General features: G+C 41.0%; 1 protein-coding gene across 2 annotated transcripts in view; it reads right to left on the bottom strand.

Moving 5' to 3' along the window:
- The window catches only part of gucy2d (guanylate cyclase 2D, retinal), a 40295-nt gene that overhangs the window by 11825 nt on the left and 10390 nt on the right, over nt 1–18080 (bottom strand). Inside the window, exons 2-10 of one of the 2 annotated variants that reach the window (XM_062957044.1) lie at nt 16954–17255; nt 14983–15337; nt 12647–12731; nt 12402–12498; nt 11509–11616; nt 9406–9489; nt 2836–2916; nt 2019–2195; nt 245–401 (exon numbers count right to left, since the gene is read on the bottom strand). In XM_062957044.1, the coding sequence (XP_062813114.1) occupies nt 245–401; nt 2019–2195; nt 2836–2916; nt 9406–9489; nt 11509–11616; nt 12402–12498; nt 12647–12731; nt 14983–15337; nt 16954–17255 (1446 nt within the window). The remainder of the gene's footprint in view (nt 1–244; nt 402–2018; nt 2196–2835; nt 2917–9405; nt 9490–11508; nt 11617–12401; nt 12499–12646; nt 12732–14982; nt 15338–16953; nt 17256–18080) is intronic. The other variant, XM_062957045.1, reaches the window with a different exon arrangement.

The raw sequence follows: 18080 nt of genomic DNA, 5'->3' as shown, positions 1-18080 counted from the left end.
GCACCCTGTTTAGCATTTTGGTTACTTCTGGCCAGATTTGGTCAAGGGTCTGCTTGTGGCTTATCTGCATTGCATGACCTTGCTTTTGGACAGAAGAAGTACCACCCAATCAGAAAATATGTTGCACTGCCTAATGTTCCCATCAGGAAGCATTTTTGACACCTTCTTGTCTACCACGCCCTGTGATATGACCCATGCATTTTATCAGCACATGTTCTTCTCATTTCCTGATTTTGCTGCTAACCTTCAGCTTTCACTGGGGCTCGTGGTATCTTCTGGGCCTCCAGCAGCTCATTGTAGCCATGATCCGTGACTTTGAGGACAAAGCGTCCGTCCACCACACAGTTCCGAGACTTCAGCCGCCCGTGTGGAAAGTCGTGATGGTGTAGGTATTTCATCCCCTAGATAGAATAATAATAATTATTATTTATTTATTTATATCCCGCACCCTCTTCCAAAAGGGACTTGGGCCAGCTTACAACAAAAATATAATATACAGTACAAAGTAATAATCAGCAACCAAAGCAACACAAATCAACACATCATAGTACAAAAATAAAAGCAACCATAAACATATTAAATTATAATGTCAAAACACCACAATAAGTATAAAATTGTGTGCTGGAATATAACATAGTATACACAAGAGGCAAAAAAACCCAGCTCCTATTAATAACAAATTAAAATCCAGTTGGCACTGGAATCAATTGAGAACCTCAATCACTTAAGTTATAGTCAACTATTATCAAAGGCCTGCTTCCACATCCATGTTTTTAGTCGTTTTCTAAAAGTCATTGAAGTGGGGGCCGATTTGATCACTTTGGGAAGAGTGTTCTTGAGCCGGGGGGGGGGGGGCACAACGGAGAAGGTCCTTTCCCTCATCCCCACCAACCTCACCTGTGATGGTCGTGGGACCATGAGGCGGGCCTCCCTGGCAGGCCTTAAGGTCCGAGTAAGTTCATAAGGGGAGACGTGGTCATGCAAATAGGCTGGACCTGAACCATTTAGGGCTTTAAGAAGGAAAGATAAGAATCTGTTTATGATGGACACACTTCTCTTGCTCAGGTTGCCAGGTGAACCACCTCTCATTCCTTGAGATTTTAGGACCAAAACATGAGAGGGAGGGGGTGATGTCACAGAGAAAGGGCAAGCAAAAGTTGGACAAGGGTCATCTGATGGTGCCAATGGGCATGAGGGGGATTCTCTAAACTGGGTGGAGTTCAAAAGAGAGTGGTATCTCAAGGCTCTTCTAAGTGAGCAACAGCAGATGGGATGACCCTAGGTAATCTAATAATAATAATAATAATAATAATAATAATAATAATAATAACAACAACAACAACATCCAGACATCACAGTTGTGGAAAAGAAAAAGGTTTGGATCATTGATGTTGCCATCCCAGGTGACAGTCGAATTGACGAAAAACAACAGGAAAAACTCAGCCGCTCTCAGGACCTCAAGATTGAACTTCAAAGACTCTGGCAGAAACCAGTGCAGGTGGTCCCGGTGGTGATCGGCACATTGGGTACCATGCCAAAAGATCTCAGTCGGCATTTGGAAACAATAGGCATTGACAAAATTATGATCTGCCAACTGCAAAAGGCCACCCTACTGGGATCTGCGCGCATCATCCAAAAATACATCACACAGTCCTAAACGCTTGGGAAGTGTTCGACTTGTGATTTTGTGATACGAAATCCAGCATATCTATCTTGTTTGCTGTGTCATAAAATAATAATAATAATAATAATAATAATAATAATAATAATAATAATAATACTTTATTTCTAGACTGCCCTCTCTCCCCAGAGGGACTCGGGGTGGAATCTATAAGCCAGAGTGAGAAAGAGGATGCTGAGAAGATGACCCGTAGGCTTATCCAGTGACACTCTTACATATCTTCTGTTGTGTTCCCTTCTGGGGTGTTCTGTTTCTTTCCCAGCCTTCATGCCAGCCTGACTTTCCTGGGATTTTTATATGCAATGATGAACCCCTTCTTCCCCCACCACAGCCGCACCTTAATCAGGTCCAGCAGCAAGGATGACTTGAACATCCAATCCAACTTCATGTCCTCGTTGCGGAGCAGATCTTCAAGGCTCCCACGGGTGCAATGCTCAGAGATGATGGCAAAGACCCCACAGTCGTGGAAGAAACCAAGGAAAAGGTTTACGTTTTCATGCCGCAGATCCCGCAGCTGAAGATAAAAGCAAAGCAAGTGGAATTGTGGGGACAAGGGTGGAAAGTCACAGAAAGACATTGAGGCAGCTGTTGCAGGAGTTTCCACGAGAGGGAGTTGTGCTCCGTCTTAGTACTGCAGAATTACCCATTTAACTCCTGACAGGGTAAATCCCTATTAGATAAATGTGGAAAACGTTTTCAGTGCATTGGGTTGACAAGGGGTTTGCTTCTTGGTCATTGGACCAAACTTTACCTATTTTACCTATCTTAACTATTTTCATATATGATTTTTAGCTATTCTGGAAAGTTGCAAAAACTTAAATTATACTGTTAAGTGTGGTTTTATTTGAAAAGCGGAATGATAAAAGCATTAATTGGTACTGTTGGAGAGTATGTGGCAACCCTAGTCTGTGCGAAGATTTTTCAGTTTAAAATACAATGAAGTGGGGAAAGTTCAGGTGGTTCATTCTCATGTTGGAGGCTGGAACCCTTGTGGGGCTTGAAGAATACTTGGTGGGCTGTTTCACCTAAATTAAGACACCTATGGCATTTTTCTCCCTCTCTAGCCACAGCACATAAGCGCTATTACCTCCCCTCCAGAGGCAGTGGTGATATTCCTCAATGTGCTGAATATAATGGAAGTAAGCTGTGCTCACCTTACAAAAAGCTGTTTTGGTGGAGGGTTTGATTTCAGTGTGGGATTCTCCTGGGAATTTCTTCAGCCACACCCAGTCGCCCTAAGAAGAAAAGAAGAAAGTGGTTGTCCTTCATCCTTGATAGCACAGAAGAAAAAGGGAAGAAAGAGTCCACATCCACATTTCCAACACCCTGAAAGATTTCCAGAAGAAAGGAAAGTCAGCTGGCTTTTAAAAGGAAGCCAGAGGAACTGAAAATCAAGCAAGACGTTAATAATATGGAACCCTGAAGAAGCTAGAAAGGGGAGCAAATTTATAAGGTCTAATCTACAGAAACTGCTTGACTTGGGAAAGGAATGAAATAAAGCAGTTTACGAGGAAAGAAGTAGCTTTCCTACATTCCTAAGGCCTTTGTGGGCAAGGTGGACAGTCGCCCTCCTCATGTTTCAATCCAGAATTTAGAGGCTTCTCCAGAGGCCTTTATCCAAATGCCTACGTTAAAAGAGACAAGGTATTTTCAGTGCTGGCACCGTGACTCATTTGGACTAGCTGCACTCTGATCTTGGCCTTAAGCAAAATGTCCTAGTTTTTTCAGGAGGAGAAGCTCGATATCTGACAAAAGAACCGCTATATATTAGTGGAATGTTATCTTGGTGGGCTTCACTGAAGAGCTGAAGTGGGTGGCATGTGGGCAGCAGTGCAAGGGAAACATCCAATTCTACCTTACCCTATATCTATACAATCTAAATACATTTATCAATGTTGGCAGGAGTTTTCCCATCTCAGTGGGAAAGGAGAGAAAGCAGTCTCCATCATCAACTGCAGGCATTACTCACAACAATAGTACAAAATAGAAAGTACATCAGTGTCCAGGTGGGTGTTGGGCATGCTATGGCATTTGTGTGTGTGTGTGTGTGTTTTACTTTTTTATTATGTCTGAAGTGAATTGAGAATATACTGTAAGTCACTTCTGGTGTGAGAAAATTGGCCATCTACAGAGATAGTGCCCAGGGAACACCAGGATGTGTTATTATCCTGTGGGGGGGGGGGGGCTTCTCTCATGTCCCTGCATGGAACCTGGAGCTGACAGACGGAAGCTCACCCCGTCTCGTGAATTCGAATCACTGACCTTCAAATCTTCAGGTCAGCAGTTTAACCGGCACAAGCGTTTAACCCATTGTGCCTTTCTGAGAGGGCATGACATCAGAGCCAATACAGGGTACACCAGATCAGCAACATGAGTTTAGCTTCTCTGCATTTCTGAATGCTGCAGGTGTATCATTTCCGCTGCATCCTGGGAGCAGTGGGTAGTGTTGCCAAGGTCTCTGAGGGCATGGCAGGCATTTTTGTGATGTAAGGTACCTTGGGGTCTGTGCAAGGAGAATGTATAATGTATTTATTTTCTATTTCCTTCCACTGTGTTTCAGCTCTCCTGTCACAGGCTGTCACACTAAATATATTCCGCTGGCTTAGTTGCAGGTAGCATATCTCTAGAGTTGGCATCGGACAAGTGCAGGGTTGCTCAGACCATCTGTTTCCACTTTATACTGTTTCCACCATCTCCAATTTCTATTTTTATGTTGCATTTTTTAATTGGCTTACAGGCCTAGTTTTAAAAAGCTGTTTTTTTTCCCTTTAAAGCCCTGAATGACATGGAAACCTGACTGCCAAACAGAATGCTTCATAACCATATCAGTCATAATATACTTGGAAGGGACTCCTTTCTGTCTTTCTCTAATGACCTGAGACAACTTACCATCAGGGACATCTTGGCATTGGCACCCCAGTTGTAGAATTGCCTTCTTCAAAGGCTCATCTGGTGCTATCAATCTGGTCTTTTTGATACCCAAGTGAAAAGCATTTTCAATAACTTGCATTTCACAATCTGAGCCTCTCACTATGAAAATCAGGTATATTCAATTATATTATGAAATGCAAGTCTGAAAAGGAAACCCCCGGCAGATGGGTTCCGACTATATTCCCCTCAATTATTTGCATTAATTTCATTGGTACCTCATGTCCTTCTCTTTTCTCCCAGATTTTTTTTCTGATGGCAATATGACCCATACATAGTTTAGTTCTAAAGTAATTCCTTCAGAGGATCTAGAAATGACTGGAAAAGAAAGTCTGGGGACTTTCTAAAAGCCAGAAGACTTTGGTCTAGCCAGTACCTAGAAAAGAGAAACTCTTGGATCCCTCTTCCCCCACACACGTGTCCCTGTAATTCAAAACATAAAAGGATGCAATAAAACAAATAAATACACTGGAATCAAATTTAGAAGTATGTCGTTTTCATCCCCCCTTTTGCCAACACAATTCCACAAAGGAGGCCCCAACGCTGAGAGAGAGAGAGAGAGAGAAATAAAGAAAATGCCAAGAGTTCAAAGCTTTGGAAAGGTACTTTCTTTGAAATACAACCCCCAGAATCTGCTACTAGCTTGGAGATCCTGAGGGTTGCTCTAAGTAACTTTCCAAAGTTCCCAACATAGCTATGAGAGCATAAGGAGTCACCACTTGCTTCCTTCTCCTTGTTGACTCCCAGGAACAAAACAAAGGAAGATTAGAGAGAGAGAGAGCACTTCTAAGGTTGCTATGGCATATGTTTTGGTGTTTATTAAACTGCTTCCTTCCTACTATAATGGTCTTCCCAGCCACATCCCCAGTACATATTTCATCCTAAGAAGAAAGATATAAGAGCTGGGATTTCCATTGGAAATCACAACCCAGCGTGGATTGGTTTCCATCTTCTTGAAGGCTCCCCTAGCTTGGCAACCTCCAGATGTGTTGGCCCAAAATTCCAGGAACCCTCCTCTAGCATCAGAGAAGCAAAGTAATTTTTTCTGAAGGAAAAACAAGAGTTTGACTAGGTGATGCAACAGGCTGAAACCAAGAAAATTATTATTATTATTATTATTATTATTATTATTATTATTATTATTATTATTATTATTTATGATGCCACAATAACTGGTTTAATCTTTCATGGGATATCTAATTCGTTATTTGGTGGAAATATTCAAACTAAGAAACCTACATCATGAAAAACAGCACGCAGAACATTACTTTTTAAAAGCAATTTGATCCTGGGTTGCTGTGTGTTTACCGGGATGTGTGGCCATGTTTCAGAAGCATTCTCTCCTAACGTTTCACCCACATCTATGGCAGGCATCCTCAGAGCTTTTGAGGTCTATTGGAAACTAGGTAAGTGAGGTTTATATATCTATGGAAGGTCTAGGGTGGGAGAAAGTACTCTTGTCCATTGGAGGCACATGTGAATGCACCAATTAAGCACCTTGATTAGCATTTCTGTGTTTTCAAATAATATTCTGTGTCCAGTGCATTATTGCCATTAACAAAATCCAAACTTAAAATTTACTATGGACAAGACACTTGTTTTACTTACCCCTGTCCTCGTTCAAACCTTACGTTAGGAAATTACTGATTTAAACCTTTTTACTCTGTATTTGTACACTTATCTAGGAGCGGGTTATTAGGCCGTAGATCGGGATGTTTTGTATCTTTACATGGTTTTATTGTATGTATGCATAAGTGTGTACATATTGTATGTTTTACATGTTTTGATATGGTCAAAAGTGACTAATCAATAAAGAATTGTATTATTGTACTGTGTCCAGTGTGGTGCTCTGCTATGGCTGACTTCTCTGGTTGGATTAGTCAGCAGTGCCTTTTATGTTCCTTGGTTTGTGTTATAGACCAATAAACCTAACAACCTCTGAGGATGCCTGCTGCCATAGATATGGGTGAAACATCAGGAGAGAATGCTCCTGGTACATGGCCATATAGCCCGGAAAACTCACAGCAACCCAGTGATTCTGGCCATGAAAGCCTTCAACAACACAGTTTGATCCTGTTCAAGACTGGAACTTCATAGAAGAAAAGAGTGAGTCAGAAATTCAACATGAAATTTTACAATGCTTTTGAAAAGTAATCAGCTGCTGCGCCTTGTGATGTTTGCTACATGAATTGATTGTTCACTGCATTTTCCTTACTCTCAATTACTTTTTAGGGGGGGAAAGTAAAACATGAAATTTGCAAAATTCCTTTTAAAAATCTTCTTTAAAAATGCCTAATTTTAAAACTAAATTTAAAAATTAACAAGAAAAGCTGCATGGTGTACCAGTCATCGTAGCTTTAACTTTTATAGCCAAGATCTGTTTATAGGCTTATATATATATATATATATATATATATATATATATATATATACACACACACACACACACACACACACACACACACACACACACACACACACATACTGTACAGGATGTTTGAAAAATAACTCCCTAGTTTTAAGTTAAAACACATTAAAACTAGGGAGTTCTTTTTCAAACACCCTGTATATATTGATATATATTAATCAGCTTCAGGCATGGTTGGATAAAGATGGTGAATTGCATCAGCCATATTGATATGAAATGCATCTTGCATTTGAGAGCCCTCCACTCAAGGCATGTCTTGTGCCTGGTTTGGCCCTTTCATCCAAGCCTAACTACTAGTTTGTAGTTAAACGTCACATACACACCAGGCACAAGACATTCCATATCAATATGGCTGATGCAATCCACCGTCTTTATCCAACCAAGCGTGGAGCTGACTAATTCTTCCCCATCCCCAGCTCTCTTTATCACAGCTGATCCCATGATCATGGCAAGTTTTAGCAGCAGCAAGCCGTTGCTTCTTATATCTCTCCACAGCGGATTAGCAGCCAACGCTTCTTTCCATGAAAAGTCTCTTGGGCGCCATCAACACATGCTTAACCTCATCTCCTTGAGAAACTGAAACAGCCTGAACCCTTGAAAGGCAGCCTCATGCATTTCAACTCAAATGAATCAAAGCCAGGGAATTTTTTTTGCTAATGAAGCATCCATTGTGCTCCTATCTCTCTGCTGCAAAAGACAAATCAGGCAGGATTAAAATGGGAGGAAGAGAAGGCAGACTTGGATTGGTCATCTGTGAGATAATATCTTTTGGCAAAGGCTGCAGGATGAACAGAGTCACCTTTTTTGGACTGCAGCTCCAAGAGTTCCCCAGGCAGATGGAAATGTATTATTTTTTCCTAAGCTCAGAATGAATGCTTAATTTGTTAGAGAAATATCAGGGTTTAATTCTAATGTTAGATAGATATTTAAGATCACTCACATATACAATAAAGAGAGGCAAGGGTGGGGATGGTTTTGTGAAAAATACCCTATTCAGGGGTTGTTTCGATCAATTCCTAAGAAAAACAAAACTGACAAAGGCCCCCATTTATGTCTGCTCCATTTCTACCAAAGAAACATGTAGACACTTCTTCAGATGACAAAGATAGGGAATCATAAAAAAACCCTTTGCTTTTTTTCTTTAAATCTCTTCTCCTTCACTACAGCATCTCGGATCAATTTTCGAATCAGCTTTACTGCACCTATGCCAACCTAGCTATGCCCAACCACTGATAGTCCTTCAAATATTCGTTCTTGCATTCCCTCTGTTAGTTTCCTGTCAATGTTGTTGTTTTATTCTGCCTACATTGTTGAATTGCATTTTTATGTAATTACATGTTAACTGTGTTGTTTGGGCTTAGCCCAATGTAAGCCGCTCTGAGTCCCTTCGGGGAGATGGAGGCGGGGTACAAAAATAAAGTTGTTGTTGTCAATGAACTGTCATGTTTAATCATATACAAAACTATGCAGATTTAATGGACTGATTAATCAGTTTTTAAATCATTATTGCTACTAGCTTAAATTATTCTACATCCCCCCAAGTACATCAGAGATAGGGGGGAATAACAGATTTTGGGTTAATAAATAGGTTAAATCTGATTTAATGGGGTGGCGCAATGGGTTAAACCCTTGTGAAGGCTGGACTGCTGACCTGAAGGTTGCCGGTTCAAATTCGCCAGACGGGATGAGCTCCTGTCTCTCAGCTCTAGCTTGCGGGAACATGAGAGAAGCCTCCCAGCAGGATGGTAACACATCCGGGTGTCCCCTGGGCAACATCTCTGTAGACGGCCAATTCTCTCACACTAGAAATGACTTGCAGTATGTTCTCAAGTCGCTTCTGGCATGATAAAAATATCTGATTTAATCCAACAAAATATTTTAATTACGGTAAAAGCACTAAACAGAATGTGCTTAGCAAAAATCATAGATCAAAAGACACAATCAGAACTGCATACAATGTGAGGCGGTCAAAAAGAACTTCTGAGTCTGAGTGGATACTTCTCATTTAAAAAGCCAAGTGCTGAGCCTTCAGTCGTTCCCAGAAGACTTTCACAGCAAATGACCAATTTCCATCCCCTATTTTTCATTTTAGTGAACAACTCTTCTGCAGTAGAGTAATGACAAGTTTGGAAGTGGGGAAAAGGTACTCAACAAGTGCCATAGCCAACATGTTTTCTCCTTTCGCTTAGAGAGGAGCAAACCAAAACAAAGAAAAAGACCTCGCACAGAAGGAGAAAGGTACAAGAGCTAAAAGGGAAAAAAAGTCCAAAGTGAAGGAGAGAAGGATTTGTAGCAAACCAAACTAGAAGGCAAGCGGGGACTGGCAGAAAGGCACTGCAAAGAGGCCTTTCGTCCAAACGGGACTTACCTGGACCGCGGCTATTATGCCTTGGCTGTTAAACAAAAGAAGGAGCAAAGGGAGATGGCTGCTGGTTTTTGGCTTCTCATCACCCTAAGGACAGGAGGAAGCAGGAGGTCAAAAGAAGTGATGCTGATGGAATAGGGACGGAGCAGGTAGAAAGGAAGATCCAAACTCAGAATGACAGGTGTGTGAGTTGAGGGTAAGCGAAAGGTACTAAAGCTCCCACACCGCTATGTCAGCCAGGGCTCTCCCAAAGTGTAGCCCACTACAAATCTTGGGAAAGTTTCCCGTTTTCGGACTTTGCTCCTAGAATCCATTTGCTGACCCAATTAATGGCTTCTGGGTGCTGAGAGACCAAACACAGTAAACTTTTCCAACCTCGGCAAATACATGCAGTCATCAGGGAGTTTGAGAAGGCCTCTGCTCTAAACATGTGCAAAGTGCATTTTCCCTCCCAGCTAGAAATGTCACAGATAAGGGCAAAGGGCCTCTCATGTTAGGCTTGAGGCCACAGTATGTCTCAGCTTAGGATTTCAACACTGATATTTTCTCAGCCATCAATCACTCTTATTGCTTCTTCTTTTTTTAAAAGAGCTGTGGAATGAGGAAAAAAGCAGTGAGTGGGGAAAGATGGAAACGCTGGCAGTGGCGGGCATGCTGAAATTCTGCCAACTAGGTTTAGGTTCCCAAGTATCTTAAGAGATGCCTTGATACAGTGTGCAAAAATTAAAATAAATACAATAATAAGGAAGATCTTTTCATGAACCAAGAAATATCCAACATAGATTATTGGGATAGACAAGTGAACAAACACCGGCAGAAGAAGATGGAGAAGCTAAGGCTTCTACTTTTCTGCTATGAACAGAGGGCCAGTGGCAACAGGCAGGTATGTCCACACTGAGCCACCATCTTTGCCCATTGCTATGGTGGCCACCTGTTTTGCCACCACACTTGACACATCACATGCCCAAGAAATTTGTGGTTCAGTGTTTGGGGTTGAGGAGGGACAGGGTGGCTACAGATGACATCCCTTCCTGACACTCTGGTGCAGGAAGAAGATACAAAGTGGGGAAGGGGAGCAGCAATAGGGAGCAGGAAGATATGCCGCAAGCAAAGCCATGGTGATGGAGGCTGTGGGGTTGCTGAGGGCATCCCTTCCCATGGAAGATATGCCTGGTTCTGCTCTCTGGATGCCTAAAGCCCCTCTCTCCCTGCAGCTGAGCCAATGGCAACCACTGGCCACTCAGTCAAAAAGACACCCATCTTGAGAGTCAGGAAACGTTGCTAAGAAGTACATGAAAGCTGGACAGTAGCTATATCAGTATGGGCTTGGTTCTGGGACCCTATAAAGATACAGAAAAAACACAAATGATCACAGCCATATTATTAAATGGCGATGATGTGAACACGCGCACTTCAACTTGTACACATTTACATTGCTGCCATTTAATAATATGAGGTGTGACAATCCATGGATCTACAGTTCACAGACCCACTATATAGCCTATTTTAAGTCATATGGCACTTATAAACTGCTTTAGGTTTATGAACTGTAGCCCTCTAGATGGGACCAAACTGGAACTCCCAACATTCTTCACCATTGGCATATGGTAGCTGATGCTGATGGGAGTTATAATCCAAGAGGAGCTGGAGGGCTGCTGTTCAACCGCCTCTACTTTGGAATGTTTTTAACGTCTATTAGACATGCATATAATGAAAGTTACTTTTTATTAATACTGCCAAACATTAGAAAGGTATTACACCTAAAATAAAATAAATACCAGTATATGAAGACAAAAACAGATGCATTGCACAGTTGAAAGGGAAAAGGCTACATGAGACTGTGAGCTCAGAAGTAAAGAGTTTGAGGGTGAGGAGGGATAGGGAGGGTATTGCATTGAACCCTATAACCCCAAAGCCTGTGCATTCTTCCCACCTTCTCCACACCCCTCTGAGGTCTTTGCTTTGCCCCATTCTCTGAGAAAGAAAGTGGTCAGTGGGAAAGACCTTGCACCAGAGATTTCTTCTGGCTCACTCCCCACTTGGACCCATAACTAGCATTTGAGGGGAAAGGGTGTACTTCTGGTGCAGAGAGGGACAAGTTGTTACCTCGGCCACGGCGACGTTGGTGTTGTCCGGATGACCTGCCACACTCTTGATGCTTTTCATATCTGACATGCTCCTTCCTGCAAGACTGGGGTGGCTGTCATTCATTTTCTGGGAGATTAAATAAGGAATCAGAGTGAACTGAAGAACAATTCTACTACATTCAGTTATGACCTTCACCACATCCTGTAGCCCTTCACGCAGACCCCTTATTCCCAAATAGCTTTGATTTGACCATTATACCATTTCACCAATTTCTGATTACTAATTTTGATTCCTTCCTACAGATGATATTCCTTTTATTTCACAGACATATCCCAACCTTGGGTATTATTGTGACTTGCACTATACTGCACCATTCTACCTTGCCCTTTCCCTTTGATTTGAAAATACTTTTTTTCTGGCAAGCCTTTCCTTTAGTTTCATAATTGATTGCAATCCAATTCATTCTTCAAAGGTGCAGTGGATTGGCACTAGAGAAAGAGTTTTGCTAGCATTCACCCTTCGCCCTATACAGCAGTGCTAATCACACCATTGGTCAGATTTGGGGGTGGGGAATCTTTTGCCAATTTTTTTGTATTCTGGGGAGATCTAAGGACTTAAAACAGCTCAGCAGACCACATTTCGCCAACCTAAAGAAGGTGAAGGTCTCAAGTACGCTTTTTTTTATTTCCAAGACTCAAATTACATATTCATCCCTCTCATATATATGCTGAAGGGCCGTTTTCTTTACATTTATTTCTTATTTCTCCAACCAGTTGTGTGTAACAATAAGCTGTCAACTTTTTGTTTTGTTTTGACAACTCTCAATTTAGATTTGCCCAGAATTTGAGTGGATCCGTGTGCTGTGATTAAAACAAAAGGCTCTTGCAATGGAATCCAACCCACCCACTAACCTTTTTGCTGTTCCCAGCATTAATGAAGGTCAGATCATCCATGGTGAGGACAATCTTGTTGGGCCCCTTCATGAGTTGGGCATGCTGAAACCGGCGCCTGTGGGAAATCAATACAAATGAACCAGGAATGTCAGAAACCCCAACTGGCTGACAAAAACTCAGAAGAGACATGCTTCAAAATCCAAAATGCATGACAGTCTCTCTTCCCTGCAAACCAAATCATGAGGACCGTTTGAGCAACTCACCTAAGATGGAAAGCAAGCACAACTCCACCTACAGCCAAGGCAATCATCAAAAGGAAGAGGAAAAAAACAAAACCAGCATTCACTCCTGAAAGAAAAGAAGAGTATTGTCACTGAGGATTTCACTTCAGCAAGCTGAGATATCTCAAATTCCCAACTCCATTATTGAGGCAGACTTCCATTTTCATCAAGTATATAGGATTTCCTATCAAAAATGTCCAACAAGATGCCTTCTCTACTCCAGCTCAGAACTTAGAAACCTTATTTTTGGGGTAAGAAGTCCTAGAATTCTTATATTTTGGGTAAGAATTCCCAGAATAGTCAGGATGTCAGCCTGGTTGAGGGATTCGTGGAGTTGTCATTAGTACAAGTAATATAGCATATATGGGATGGGTTGATGAGATATTAGTACTTAAACTGGGGTGGGCAATTGTGGAATGCAAAAGGGTCACATTAGTCCCCTGGGAGACTTTGGTAGATTGCATCTTCTCATACACTGCACCTCCCCACAAATACTGGAAATCATCCCCCAAATCTCCCCAAACACAACTGAGTTTTAGGCCTGTTTTGAAACAGGAAGTTATTCTGCTCTCTTCATGTTCTAATATATGACCCCAAAATTAGCATTTTCTCATGATAAGTTAATGTGTCTAGGACAGGGGTGTCAAAGTCATTTTCATCGAGGGTCACATCAGCCTGATGGTTGCTTTCAAAGAGCCATTGAATCTACAGATGGAGAATCTGAGGCAATAGAGGGCCAACTATAACACAAGCCAACAAGTATTTTCATCAGATATAACTTTAGGTCATTCTTATATAGTTTTTTTGTGCTGTATTCAGATCTGTGTTTATTTTTTCTCTACCACGTGTAGTTTTTACAACGAGACTAATCGAATAATAAATCAATTAGATTCTATTAATATCAGTATGTAAATGCATTAATTATTTGATTAGCCTCATCACAAAAACTACACGATAGAGAAAAAATAAATACAGATCTGAATACAGCACCAAAAAACTCTATAAAAATGACCTAAACTTATATCTGATGAAAAATACTTGTTGGCTTGTGTTGCACAAATATGATGTGAAATGTGCAGACTTTACAGTACTCCGCTGTGATGTACCATTTGTCATATTTTTAAAAGTGAACGTGATGGGAAAAAATAAATATGTATTTAAAATCAGCATAAAAATTGATTTAAACTGTGCTACTCGCATTTCTGATGATTGCAAAATGTTTGATTTTGTTGGCTTGTGTAATTTTTTTTACAGGTGATTGGTCCTCTAGTTTTTACCCAGTTTGGGTCCCTAGATGCTATTAAACAACAACTCCCATCACTTGATTATCCATCATGCGGACTGGGGATAATGGGAATTGCAATGCAACAGAACTTATGGCCTTGAGGATGGGAAAAGGTTAAAGGACATTTTAAAGTCAGCCATCATATCCACAAGCCTTGTATCTAAATTCAAACTTCACTATCCTGACTAAACAGAACAAACTGTAACCTTCCAAGTATTACTGTATCATAACTCCCATCAACTCTAGTCATGATGCCTAATAATAAGAAATACAAGGTGGGGGGGGGGGGGGGCAAATTCAGCCTACAGGCCTTGAGTTTGACACATTTAGTCTAGGGTGACCTTCCTGTTCATTCCTATTTTTTAAGTCTAAATTAGCCAGGGAGGGGGGTCAAAATATGGTGAAAATGCATGAAATTTACCCATACCTGTCTTAGACAGACGTTATTGTGTGCTTTCAAGTTGCTTCTGACTAATAGAAATCTTAATGTGAACCCGTCACAGGGTCTTATTGGCAAGATTTGTTCGGAGGAGTTGTCCTTGCCTTCCTCGGAGTCTGAGAGAGTATGACTTGTCCAAGATCATAGTTGAGCAGGGATTTGAACCCTGTCTTCCAGAGTCATCATCAACTGCTCAAACCACTACTTCACACTTGTTTCCCTACAACAGTTCCTACACAGATGGCAGAGAATTTCATGAAATCTATCAATTACATACTTATCAGCATTGGAAATGCAACAACTACTTCACACTGAAGAGTAAAGAATGCTTCACAATAGAGTTAAATACTTGGAGTGACCTGAAGCGTCCTCCTTCTATGCCTACTTATCCTGACCTCTCTGTGATTTAATCTCTTAGTCTTTGGGTTTCTCCACCTCTTCTTCTTCCCTTGAGTCCTTTTTCGACCTTCCAAGATGTAGCTAGGTTAGAACAGCACTTGCTTTTCTTAAAATGGAGTTCCTACAACCAAGTTTTGTTTCTTTCTCCAAGTCATGGGTGTGCTTGCTCCTTTGCAGCCTCACTTCATCGCTTACCTCCAGAGCAGATGTTCACAGTGTCAAACCAGCAGTCGGAGTCTGTGTCGGGACTGGAGCTATGGGGCCAATGGATAGAGTGACCAGCATAGCGTAGGCTTCCGCCCAGGACATCCACTCTGTAGGTCGGCCAGAGGCGGCTGCCCCTGCCATCTGAGTCCAAGATGATATAAGTGATGTCAGCATCTCCATATTCATCAGCGGAGACATGCTGGCTGAAGCCTTCCAGTTCAAAATCTTTGGTATTTTCAGCAATGCTGGTGCCCATCACCCACTTGCCAGCTTTGCGGGTGTTTTCTACTGCTTTGGCCAGGAAGTAGATAGAATTAAAAATTGTACCAAAGAGGGGATGAGCCTATAAAGAGAAGGGGAAAAAAGAATGAGAGCCACACTTTGCTACCTGAGAGAATTATGCCAGTAGAGAACATTTGCTTCTATTTTCTTGTTTTTCCTCATGTACACTGCTAGCTCTGTGGGAGTATTCAGCTTTCCACTGACCTAGTTACTGATAAATTACCAAGAACTACTGACAAGTTTGCAGAGTTATTTTCACCATTTTGTGGACCATGCATTAAAAATATCTGGAAATGTTCTTGTCCTTGACAGGTTGAGACACCCCATGAAGAAATGTCAGTCACTTCAATTTTTCCCTCCCCGAGACAAGAACAGAACTTGTTTCCAGCAGCGGTAGTAACAGCAAACACATTTGCACACATACAACCCTGCTAGAAAATGCTTGAAAACAGAGAAATACACTATAACTTTTGTATACAAAAAAAAAAAAATATCAGTTGCATGCAAAAACAAATAGCTAACTGGAGAGCCTTTGTGAATTTTTTCCCCATTCAAAAACATTCCTGAAATAAAGAAAATATAAAAAATATATAATATACTGTATATACTCAAGTATAAGCCAAGTATTTCAGCCCTTTTATGGCTGACCCCCCCCCCCCCCCAGCTTATACTTGAGTGACGGTCCTGGCCGGCTTATATTCAAGTTGGCTTATACGTGAGTATATAGGTTGGACAGAGTTGGACAGTCTTATCTTACTAAAGTCTTATTGTTATCTTAAATTACAGTTCTATGTAAATATTCAAAACATTTAACGTACTGATTACTCAATTAATGTAATTTTATTGGTATCTATTTTTTATTTTTGAAATTTACCAGTAGCTGCTACATTTCCCACCCTCATCTTATACTCGAATCAATACGTTTTCCCAGTTTTGTGGTAAAATTAGGTGCCTCGGCTTATATTCAGTTTGCCTTATACTCAAGCATATAAGGCAGTTGACCCTCCTTATCTATGGATTCTGTATCCACAGATCCAACCATCCAGAACATGGAAGTATTTATTTAGAATCCAAAGAACAAGATTTGATTATACTATTACATATAATGGCACTTGAAGCATCCACAGATGAAGATATACACAGGGGGTGCTGGAGCCAAATCTAAATGGGCACCAAGAAAAAGACAAGAAAACACAGGGAGAGAAAAAAACTGTGTTTTGTTCTTATAAACAAGAACAAAATACATAAGGACCTACTTCTTTGCTATAGGCTAGAACCCTACATCCTATTTGGTTTGTTTGTTTGTGATTTTATGACCTGTTTTATTGTTTTTTTATTGTAGTTTTTTATTGTTGCTGTTGATTCATTTGTTTTATTGCTTTGGTTTTATATTGTTGCTGTTCGGGCTTGGCCCCATGTAAGCCGCTCCGAGTCCCTTCGGGGAGATGGGGCGGGGTATAAAAATAAAATTATTATTATTATTATTTTAAAATCTGAAGACAGTGTTTTACGACTAATGTGCATCAATACTTGCTGAATTCACTGCCACATTCACAGCTAAGAGCGAAGTATTGAGCATATGTAAGACAAGCATCTCCACATTCAAAAGATTTGGGATTCCAATAATCTCCCCAAGCCCATTTCCCCTCCATTCAGTTTCTTTTTTTGGTGGTGCACCTTGTCAGCATCGAGATGACTGGGGATCTCCCTCTTCTCTTGAGCCTCCCGAAAGGCATCCCGAAAGGAGTTTTCTGGCGAATCTATAGTGATTGTGAGCACTGCATCATAGGCCAAGCGCAATTTGATGCTGTCAGCCAGCACACTGTAGATTTCCCTCTGGTAGGGCATGCTGTAAGTCAGGGCATCATAAGGGATGAAAACGTAGGTCCCATCAGTCATGTCCAGGTCTTCCGCCTTCTCCAGCAGGATGTGTTGTTCCTCGCCACCCAAAAGGGCAGAATGCATACACATAATGATAGCTGGAAAAGAAAGGGCCAAGGAATAGGAATTGGGCAGAGGAATGGTTAGGAGAGGGAGCAATGGGTAAGAGGGTTGAAAAATAATAAGAACAGGAGTAAGAATAGGCACAGTGTCAAGGCATAATTTGAACCTATGGGATGATAATAAAGGAAGTAGGGCCTCTGTGTATTTGCAAAAGAGTACCATTTTTGGAACAGACTCATCCCCAATATTTCATATTAAGCAAAACAGAAAGTGATGCTCCCATGCAAGCTAAAGAGCTTCAGTTGAATTCTGTGTATAAAACTATAAGTAAAACGTTATTTATATTCCGCTCTATCTCCCAAGGGGACTCAGTATGGCTTCTAACAAAAAAAAAACCAATACCCTGATACAACCATGGATACACATGCAATAACGAACCAGCCAAATCCCAAAATAAACCAACATCTAAGACCAAATTATAACAGACAACCTAGAATTAAATAATATGACCTGTCAATTAAATTATATGTAAAAAAACCATGATCATTTTTTAAAAAATCACCAAAGGTTCAGTTACAATAATATTTAAAATTAATTATGTAGCCAATAAGGTCAACAGAGCCAACAGCGTCAACAAAGCCAGAGTACAATAGCAACTCCAGACAGAGATATATTAGCTATATATAGTCATCTAATCCTCCTCCTCTCCATATGCAAATGAACAAAGATGTGTTTTTAATTGTTTTTTAAAGGAGAGAAGAGAGAGGGGCATTTTTATTTCTTTAGGGAGGGAGTTCCAGAGGTGGGGGGTAATCACGGAGAAGGCCCTTTCTCTCGTTCCCACCAGCTGTACTTGGATG

This window comes from Anolis carolinensis, chromosome 6 (assembly GCF_035594765.1).
Source record: "Anolis carolinensis isolate JA03-04 chromosome 6, rAnoCar3.1.pri, whole genome shotgun sequence".
Lineage (NCBI taxonomy): Eukaryota > Metazoa > Chordata > Lepidosauria > Squamata > Dactyloidae > Anolis > Anolis carolinensis.
The sequence above is the reverse complement of the archived record's forward strand: the minus strand, read 5'-3'. Positions and strand labels throughout refer to the sequence as shown.